Consider the following 11,070-nt stretch of genomic DNA (forward strand, 5'->3'; position numbering starts at 1 on the left):
TCACAGTGTCATTACTAGTTTAATGTCTGTCTTCCTCACTAGACTGTAAAGATCAGAAACAACACTGGTCTGGTTTCAATCTCTATCTCCAAAGCCTAGCGCTGGTCCTGGCATGTTAGGCAACAAATTAAATATTTGTTGAATGACTAGATGATGTATCTCAACATTGCACTGCATTATATGAGAAATAATAGCCAGTGTCCTGTACATAGTAAAGGTATATACTCAACAGCTGGTCACTTGATCAGAGAATACCAAAGATCCACGATAAAATGAACCTTAGAGATAATCTTATCAAACCTCTTTGTTTTATAATAAAAGAGATCTGGAATAATAAGAGGGTGAGATATGAAGTGACTGGACCTCAATTATAAGTTGGTTGGTTAATCAACATGATTCACCAATTTCACTTTCGCCCCCATTAGAAATTAATACTCTATTAAGTATTCTGTGACTCAGCCAGGGCCACTGTTAGACCACAGGGCGCCTTTGGGCAAATTAGAAGCAAGTACCCTTTCCTCTGAATGGCCCCAGGCCCATGCTGAGGTTCAGGGCTTGGTGAGTGGCCTGTGGGCTGGACTTTAGTGGGTTTGTCCCCTCAGTCAGAGCCTTGTGCTGCAAACCACCTGCATAACCATGGGTGGTGGCCCCGGGCTTAGCCATAAACTTCCTATGTGCCAGTAAGTGTGGCAGGTCCACGAGTGATGTCAAGAGGAATACGACACAATCTCAGGGAGCCAGGCCGGCCCGCAGCTCAGGAGTAGGACGGGGCCGCATGAACCCTCCCATCAAACCTGCGCCTCCCCGAAAAGTCATGGGACCATGTCGAATATGGGGAAACGCCTATTTAACTTGTAGTTTGCTGTCAAAGAACTTAATAGCAATGCCGAGAAATATGAGAGAGAAGAAAAGGCTGGAAAGGCCAAGATTAAAAAGGCCATTTAGAAGAGCAATCCTCACGTAGTAAGCACTCCATACATATCCAGTTTTTAATTTTTAATAATATCCTTATTATTATCAGTGAAGGTTAGTAATCTGGTAAATTGTGAAGACAGTTATCCCCTCACCAATCTGTTAGTGAGTGGAGAGAAAACATTGTGTATTAAATGAATACTTTACGTGGCCACTGTTTAAACTTAATTTTTAAAGGATTAAAAATTTAAGGAAGGCGAACTATTATTTACAGATAACACAAACATCTAGATATCATGGTCATTATTGGGAAAATCTGAATCTGACTAAATATCATCTCACCTGGTATTATTAAATACTTTCTGTGGCTGTAACTTCATGGAAAAACTATATAAGCTATTATTAACTCCACAATCATTTCACCAAAGTATGTTGGACTTGATCACCTCATTTATACACTACTGACAATGTCATTTATTATTCATTGATATGATGAGGCAATTTATAAAATAAGAAATAAAGGTGGCCAGTATACATCTGAAAAGGTGTTACATAAGCAACAATCAGAGAATTGTAAATGAGAGATTATTTTGGACTATCTTGGCAAAGTTTAAAAAGATGGATAGGGTGCTATTGAGGGGCTGGTGACACTGGCGTTCTCATACATACATTGTTAGTAGGAGCAGAGATTAGTACAACCTTTCTAGAGGTCAATTTGGCAATACAAGTAAAAACATTTAAAAATACGTTCTTTGATTCAACAGTTCCACTTCTTGAATTTTATCTTAAAGGAATGTAATCAGACAAATACACAAAAATGCTTGTATATGCATGCTCACTGCAGTGTTGTTTATGATGACGAAAAATTGGAAACCACCTAAATGCCTGCCAGTAGAGAAATGCTTAAATAAATGACGGTAGAGCTATACACTGGGACTCTATGCAGCTATTAAAAAGATAAGATTGGGCTTCCCTGGTGGCGCAGTGGTTGAGAATCTGCCTGCCAATGCAGGGGACACATGTTCGAGCCCTGGTCTGAGAAGATCCCACATGCCGCAGAGCAACTAGGCCCGTGAGCCACAACAACTGAGCCTGCGCGTCTGGAGCCTGTGCTCCGCAACAAGAGAGGCCGCGATAGTGAGAGGCCCGCACATCACGATGAAGAGTGGCCCCCGCTTGCCGCAACTAGAGAAAGCCCTCACACAGAAACGAAGACCCAACACAGCCAAAAATAAATAATAAATAAATAATAAATAAATTAAAAGAAAAAAAAAGATAAGATCTATTTGTGTTGACATGAAAGATGTCCATGATCCATATCAGATACCATTTTTATATTAAAAAGGTATATGCATAGAAAAAAATTTGGTCATCTATAACTTTTTAAAAGCAGCTTTATTGTGGTATAATTTACATACCATACAATTCACCCATTGTAAGTCTACAATCTAATGACTTTTGGTAAATGCATACAGTTTTGCAAGCATTACCACAATCCAGTTTTAGAACTTTTTTGTTACCATCCAAAGTTCCCACCTGCTCATTAAGGCTTAACTCTTAACAGTGGTTAGGTTGGGGGTGAAGTCTGGGAGGGTGAAGGCAGGAGGGGAGAATTATAGACAGCTTCCTAGTTTATCATTTCTGTCTTATTTGAATTAATTTACGACAAGGATATACTATCTTTTAATTGAGAAAACAGTAAAGGTTTTTCTATTTTGAGAAGAACAAAAAAAGGAAACAGACTTATACCCTTTGACCGAAATCTACTTCTGGTAATTTACCCTAAGGAAATAATCAAATATGTGGAAAAGGATCTGTGAACAAAGATATTTATCAATGTTTTATCTGAAACAGAGAAAAGTTGTTAAGCAATCTAAATATCTCATGATGGAAGAAAACAATTATTAATCACACTGAAATATGAAAGGTACAGGACGCAGACATTTATATGCAATCTTTATAATTTCATCCATGTAAAAAAAGTTAATGCACAGCCAGAAAGTCCTGTCTGGAAATATAATGAAATCTTGCCAGTGGTTATCTCTGGATGGTGGAATTATAGCATTTTTAATTTTTTTGTGCATTTCTTCATTTTCCACAATGAGTATGTATTATCTTTACATCTAAAGCCAACTACATAAATGATACTAATTAAAAATAGATTAATTATGGTAAAAAAAAAAAAAAAAAAAGAAGAGCAATCCAGAAGTGGCAAGAACACACATTGAAAATGCAATCCACCAGAGGAACCAAGCAATTAATTTCTGGAGTGTGAGCAATGGGGCTCCTCTGTGGCAGCAGGAGTTCAGACTACGGGCAAGGTGACAAAGTTCACGGCCGTTGGTTGGCTCTGCAGATGCTACATGGAGGGGTATAAACCTCCATGAAAAGATGTTTGCCCCGATGGACACGTGTAAATACCAACTGGAAATGCTGAAGGTTCAAACGCAACAAAGGGAAGACACGATGAGTCACTCCACAACCCTAACAATACCACAAAACCAAGTGGATATGTTGCTCCAAGAAATGGCAGATGAAGCTGGCCTTGATGTCAAAAGCAACTACCACGGGGTCAGTAGGTTCTATAGGCACAAGTGTTGCTTCAATGGAACAGGATGAACTCTAAGAGACTTGCTTGTCGGCGTGATCAAGAGTTAAGTTACAGAACTGGTACTTCTGTTTACTTTACTTGCCTCTAAAATATTTTGTGTGTATATACAGATAAGTTGCAGTCCAATTACACTAAGAACACTATGTATGCCAGAATGCTTAAACACTAGTTGTATGTAGTGCTTTCTTTTGCTTTGCTGTACTTCCCAGTACATTAAGAAATTGCAGGGGGAAAAAAAAAAAAGAAATTGCAGGGAGTTCCCATTTTGACATATTTTACGGTTCTGTATATTATGCATAAAAGTACGAGGGATGTCTTTTTGTCCATGTCTTTGACAGAGTAGCATTAGCTTGTTGTGTATGAAACATCTTTCTCAAAAGTTAACATCGAAAATCTAGCACGAGGGACTTCCCTGGCGGTCTAGTGGTTAAGACTTCGCCTTCCAATGCAGGGGGTGCAGGTTCAATCCCTGGTCAGGGAACTAAGATCCCACATGCCGTGCAGCGCGGCCTAAATAAATAAATAATTTTTAAAAAAAGAATTCTTCCTTGGTAAGGTTGGTGGAATGAAGCAACATTTTCTTTCTTTTTTTTTTTTTTTTTTGCCGCGCCTTCCCCATCAGGAATTGAACCCACGCCCCCTGCGATGGAAATGTGGAGCCTTAACCACTGGACCACAAGGGAAGTCCTTGAAGCAAGTTTTGAAGAAAGTCAGTGGCCTGTATTGGCAGAGAAGGTAGGGTAAAAATAGGAAGAACGTTAGAAGATCTTAAGAGTTAAATTTACCTTACTTAGGGAAAGATGCCTATATGTAAGTGGTATAATGAAAATCAGTTTGTGGAAGATGTATGTGGTGTGTGTGTGTGTGTGTGTGTGTGTGTGTGTGTGTGAGAGAGAGACAGACAGACAGACAGTCATGAGGAAGGGAGATGAGGAGATGAGTCAGGAGAGCAGTATACAATCTTTTTGCTTCCAAGGATATCCTTTTATTATTTTTCCATAGCCATAAAGAATTTTATTTCCCAAACTGAACTTATTAAACAATAACTAATTCACTTCTCCACGTTTATGAATCAAGACATGAATAACATCATATGTAATCAAATCATGTACTAGATTTAAACACTGGCCCACTCCCCTCTCATTACTCAGGATGGGGTCCAAAGAATGACTGGCTTCATCACTGGGACTGAGTTGATTTAAAAATAAAGAGATTACTCCACGTGGAGAATCAGATCTTATCATGCAATGGCCCACAGTATCAAGTCAGGAAACCAAGATGGCCCCTCGCTCCACCATGGAATATTCCCCAGCAATACCATTTGCCTTGGAACAGCTCTCAAATTAAGGCAGAGGCCTACGATATCTAGATACCATCAAATCAGCAGCTCTTTAATATTTTTGTCTCAGGACCCCTTTATATTCTTAAAAATTATTAAAGAACCCCTAGAATCTCGTGTTTATATAGGTCATATTGATCAATACTTATCATATCAGAAATTAAAATTGAGAAAAATTTAAATATTTATAATAAATAATAATGAACTCATTACATGTTAACATAATTTTAAAGAAAATAAAACCCAAAAGTTGTTGTACATTTGTGCAAATCAATTTGATGTCTGGCTTAATGGAAGATAGCTGGATTCTCCTATCTTCTACATTCAATCTTCTGTGACAAATAGCACAACACATGTAGATATCACATATCCTATAGCCTCTAGTGAGCTCCACTATATACACATGAGAGCATGGGAGTATAAAAAGCAAACAACAGGGGCTTCCCTGGTGGCGCGGTGGTTGAGAATCTGCCTGCCAATGCAGGCGACACGGGTTCGAGCCCTGGTCTGGGAAGATCCCACATGCCGCGGAGCAACTGGGCCCGTGAGCCACAACTACTGAGCCTGCGCGTCTGGAGCCTGTGCTCCGCAACAAGAGAGACAGCGACAGTGAGAGGCCCGCGCGCCGCAATGAAGAGTGGCCCCCGCTCGCCACAACTAGAGAAAGCCCTCGCACAGAAACGAAGACCCAACACAGCCAAAAATAAATAAATAAATTAATTAAAAAAAAAAAAAAAAAAAAGCAAACAACATTTTCGTATTACCAGGAAAAGAGTTTTGACCTTGTGAATTTCTTGAAAAAGTCTCCAGGATGCCCAGGAGTCCCCAGACTGCACTGTTAGAACTGATGAGTGGGGTCATTACTAATGGTACCCTTTCCAAGGGCTCCAAACCCAGCTCTCAGCTTGTTCCCTGCTTTCCTACTTCCCCTTGTAAACCAGTGTCAAGGCTTCCATTCACCTTCCAACCTAACTGGTCGTTTGAAGGTCTACAAGCTCCAGGGCATCTCCATGTTCTGGTCCCCTTGTTGGTCTCCAACACCACCGAGTCAAACCTGGACTAATGCCTTTTCACTCAAGTCAGCTCTGCCAACCATCTCATCATTCTCTCACGCCTCAAGACCAAGAACCTCTCCCTCCCTGCCTTCTCCTCCGCGTTCCATATGTGACTGGTCAGAAATCTTGCTGATGCATCTTAGATCAACTCAGGTTCACCCACTCCTCTCCTTGCCCCATTCCTGTACACTCTAATTCCTGCATATCTGATAAATCAGTAACTTATGGGACTGGTTTTCCTGCTCCCAAACTCTTCTTGTCTGTTTGTTCATGCTGTCTTGCAAACCACTGCCAGACTTATCTTACTAAAGACGGGCATGCCTTGTGACCAGCTACAGACAGTATAACCCATCAACCACTAACCTTCCAGGAGCCATCTTTCATGACCCTCCATGTAATGTATTGCATCGTTTGGCTCCACATCTTCAGCTCTCCCTGTATCCATGCCTGTTACCACCACGGCGGGGGGGGGGGGGGGGGCGCGGGGATGACCTGCCTCACCCATTGACTCTGGGCTCAGCCATGAGACTTGCTTTAGTCCCTGAGACGTTAGGAGGCATGACCCAAGGGAAGGCTTGGAAAAGCACTATGCATTTCCATTACTCTCTTATGCTTCTGACATCTCCATGTAAAGGAACATGCTTAAGCTGGCCCTCTGAAGCAGCACCATCCAATAGAATTTTTAGTGGTGATGGATACATTCAACAGCAGCATTGTCCAATCTAGTGGCCACTAGCCACTAGTGAGGGTGTTGAACATTTGAAATATGGCTAGTGTGACTCAAAAGCTGAAATTCTATTATTATTTCATTTTAATTAATTTAAAATAGCTATACATGGCTAATGACCATATTAGGCAAAACAGCTGTGGAGGTTGAGAGACACCCCCCCTCCCCCAGCACCTCCCAGAGCAAAACCAGATCATCCCAGTTGCTCCTGCTGAAGCTGCCCTAAATCAGCCCACCACCTGTGGAGTCCAGACACATAAGCAACAAGTGCTTATAGTTATATGCCACTGACGTTTTTGTGGTTGTTTGTTACACAGCAAGAGCTAACTGATACATTTATCCCCTGACCCCACCTGCCTATCCCAGACTGAACCCTCCTATTCCAACAAAAACACTCTGCTCCAGTGGGGTCATATTCCTCACTTTCCCAGCATATACCAAGCTTGTTCCCATCCTCATGTATTTGCCCCTGCAGTACCTCCCACCATGAATGGCCTCTCCATTTCCCCCTCCGCCTACTGAAAATGGACCTGTCTTTCAAGTCTTAAATGTAACCTCCTCTGTAAAATCTTTCCTCACTACTCTAACTCACAGCAATCCCTTGGGTCCATCACATGTTTTAGGTCCGATGCTTGAAAGCATTATGAGTCAGACACAGACGGGCTGAAATCCTAGTTTGGGTATTTTTAACTGATGCTATGGCCTTGGGTAATTACTAATTATTGTTATTATTTCTTCATCTGAAAAAAAAGGGGGCACGTTGTCTTGAGGATCAAATAATGTAAAACTAGCAAGTCCCTGACACATGTAGATGTACTCATCCAGTAATCATTTTCCTTCTCAGTGGGTTTCCTTTCATTTTCTTAATCTGATGTCCAGGACAGTACAGACCATCTAGTTCATGCTCACACGTCCTGTCAATTCACCTTTTCACTCAGGGCCATGTGAGGGTTTCCATCAGCTCAAAAGAGCATCTACAAAACTGCAGACACTGGTGGGTGCTGTGACGTGGCACCAGATCCTCATTCAGCTCCTGGGGATGCAGTCCTCAGCCCTCCTCTTCGATAACGGCCTCCGTGGAAAAAACTGCCTCACCCGAGGGTCACACCTCGGTCCAGGGCAGCCCTTATGGAACCACGGATCACCGTAAGGACACGGAGGTCCATCCCCCTCAGGAGACTTGAGAGAGCTCTGAAGGGCCATCCCACCTCCAGAGCTCCCAGGGGACCGGCTGGATGCCCCTGCTGGCCTGCACTGCAGCTCCGCCACTCCGCTCAATCTTTCTTCACTGCCCTCCCGCCTACAAGTGTGGATCTGAGACGCTCGCCCTAATGAAATAATCTACTTGCTAATCTCCATCTCAGAGTCCTTCCTGGGAACCCAACCTGAAGCACAGAAATAAGATGCAAAGAGACCTCTGGGAGTCTTTCTCACTCAAATGCAGATGAGAAACCCAAATTGGCTCAGAAGGTGTGGACTGACGGGAATCACTTTTTAGCAATCGATTTTCTAGGTCTTTAGAACGTAATGTGGTTAGTCTGATGCCACAAGTAAAGAAGGGCAGGAGGGCCCTAATTTAACATAGGGGTTCATGAATAGAATTCAGTGGGTCTGTGAACCTAGAGAGAAAAAGAAATTTCATTTTAATTTTCAGTAACCCGTAACTGGTATTTAGCATTTCCTTCCATTATAAATGTAGGCAACAAAACACGGTAGTATTAGCACTTAATGACCTTGCCACTAACAGCAGTCACAGATATTCTCCTATCACATTATAGTCACAGTAGGTGTCTCTGAATATTGTTTACAGTCCCCATGACCTTGAAAGTTCCGGCATTAGCTGATCGTACACTGGATCCACTGCTACACCTTGCTATTTAATACGGTTAAAAAAAAAAAACCATATATATTACTTAATACAATTTTTAAAAAATATTTTAACTCATTTTTCAACAGAATTGATCTCCTTGGCAATCCTGTAGATTTTATCTTATGCATTTAAAAACCTAAGGCAGGGTCTTACAGGCTACAGCAGACTGCCCAAGGAGGTCAGGGCAGTCAGCCAACAAGGGGACACCCTCTGTCGGTGGAGACTTCAAGGACTCATTCTTTTTGGGCAAAGCCGACAAGCTCCACGTGGGTGTTGTCCCGGGCGAAGTCTGACCCGGCCAGAAGACGAGCACAGCCATTTCACCGGCAGGACAAGCTCCAGCCGCTGCTGGCGTTGTTCCCTCCACTTCTGGAATGCACACAGCTTTATATGAAATCCACATGGTGCGCGGCAGCGGCAGGCGGCGGCACGAAAGGACTTTACCAAGTTGACAGCGTCCCCAAGCCCGGCCAGTTCAGAGAAGGATCCAGAGAGCGAAAGGTCCCTGTCCCGCTCCCCATCTGGCCGCCCTCCCCCCGCCCCCCATGGTGACAGTGCTCGGCTACAGGAAATTGGATCACCGGGGCGCCCTTTCCCAGCCCTTAACTTCGGACTGAGAGCAGAATCACTGCCAAGGCACATCCGGAGTCCACACACACAAATGCAGGGGCTGTCGGCTACATTCCCGGGGCGGAGAGCCCGGTTTGGCGGTCTTTTCCTGCCCCGGCACCTACGGCAGTCGCAGGGCCCGCGCGCCGGCTGCAACCCAGCTCTGGCCTTTGCCCTGCGCCCGCGCCTGGTCCCAACCGCACCGGGACCTGTCCCCAAAAGGCAGGGGACAATGGCGAGACGCGGACCGACTTCTCGGAGGCGACGCGGTCACACAGCCGCCGGGGTGGAAACGCCGCCCGGGTTCCGGGGTCCGGGGTCGCGGGGTCCCGGAGTCGGGCAGGGCGCGCATGGGGCGGCGCAGACGGGACGAGCTCCCCAGACCCGAGTGCCCCTCGGGCGACAGTGACCAGGCGGCGGGGAGGCGTCGGCGGGCCGGGCGGAGGCGGGAGCCCCCTTGGGCTTGGAGACCGAGCGCCGCACCCCGCGCCCCGGCGGCCTGCGGGTCCGGGTCCCCGCCCACGACGCTCACGTCCGTCCGGCTCCGCGGGCGCCCCCGGCCCGCCCGGGCCTTCCTTCCGACGCCGCGTCAGCCCCCCGCGCCCTCCCAGACAACTGCCCCCGTCTCCCGTCCGGGGTCGCACTCACGTAGACCGAGTTGAGGTCGGATTTGTCGAAGAAGCGGAGCGCAGTGCTCAGCTCCAGGGCTGGGGAGACGCGGTCGTCCCCGGCCTCCAGCTCCAGGTCGCCCTGCCCGGGGCCGAAGGGGAAGAGCTCCTGGCGGCTCAGGCAGCCCCCGGGCCCCGCCAGCAGCAGCTGCAGCAGCAGCGCCCGCGTCCACGCAGCTCCGCTCCGGCGGACCGCGGCCAACATGTTCCCGGACTGCCGTCCCGCAAACCGAGGGGCTCTGCGGCCGGAGGCTGAAGAAGGCGGAGATGTAACCGGACGCCCCTCGGCAGCCCCTCCGCGTCTCCCGCCTCCCGAGGTTCCCACCCCGGGAAGCAGGGGAGGGGAACCGAGGGGAGATGGGGAGGGCCCCGCCCCGTCCACAGGGCGCGCCGCGGAGGCTGCCCAATGGCCGCGAGGGGGAGGGCGAGGGGCGACACCTAATCCCCCAGCCGTTCTGCCCGCGTCGCCCTCCTTCCCCGCGGGGTGATGGGGGCTGGTGGCCCCGATTCCCGAAACCAGCCTAGTTCCCACCGAACGGCCCCTCCGGGATTAGGAGCGGAGGGCCGGGCTCTGCAGCATTATCCTCGGCCCAGGGCTAAGTCGTGGAGATCGGGCTACGCGGAAACGCTCAGGATTCGGGGGCACAGTCCACCCCAACGCTGTTTGGTGGCGTCCGGAGGTCGGACATGGTCAGACTGGTAGGAAGAGGGGGTAGTAGGTGATGAGGATCAGCAAGAAGGGACCGGGCCAGGAGCATGGCCATTTACTCATCCCTCCATTCTTTCAGCTTAATTATTGAGTGTGGGAGCCTATGCTTGGTAATGGGAACTTCGGCCAGAAGTCGGGTCCAACCCCCAAAGTCATGAGTGTATCACAGTGTTAGGCGGGGTGGAGCCCCCAAGTGATAAAGGACATCGGGAGTGGAATAACTGGTCAAGGATAGCATCTTTGGGGATATGGAAATCAAACCAGGTCTTCCGGAAGGGATAGACTTTCACCAGGGCTGCAGAAGGAACTTTCTAGAAGCTGGAGGGCTGAGCTGTGGGTGGATTCAAGGTGCCATCCCCCGGTGGAGAATTCGGGAAAGGAATTCCCGAATTCCAGTTCGAAGTAAGTTTAATACCAAACCTAGGAATTTGAACTCGCTCTAACCCTCACAGGAGAACTATTGAGAGTTCTTGACAAAGGGAGATAAGCGACGTAAGTGGTATCCGAAATAATCCGTTGGTCATTAATTTGGCACTGGGTTGAAAGAAGAGACACAGAGGTCATCAGAGG

At 46.7% G+C, this 11,070-nt stretch overlaps 1 protein-coding gene across 2 annotated transcripts in view; it reads right to left on the reverse strand.

Annotated features, from left to right (window-relative positions):
• The window catches only part of NID1 (nidogen 1), a 94,662-nt gene extending 84,528 nt beyond the window's left edge, over window positions 1-10,134 (reverse strand). For both annotated transcript variants that reach the window (XM_007170773.3, XM_007170772.2), the window contains exon 1: window positions 9,772-10,134. In XM_007170773.3, coding sequence (XP_007170835.2) covers window positions 9,772-9,996 — 225 coding nt within the window. In that variant the 5' untranslated portion in view covers window positions 9,997-10,134. The remainder of the gene's footprint in view (window positions 1-9,771) is intronic.
• Window positions 10,135-11,070: the final 936 nt, after the last annotated feature.

Source organism: Balaenoptera acutorostrata, chromosome 16 (genome assembly GCF_949987535.1).
Source record: "Balaenoptera acutorostrata chromosome 16, mBalAcu1.1, whole genome shotgun sequence".
NCBI classification, from domain to species: Eukaryota; Metazoa; Chordata; class Mammalia; order Artiodactyla; family Balaenopteridae; genus Balaenoptera; species Balaenoptera acutorostrata.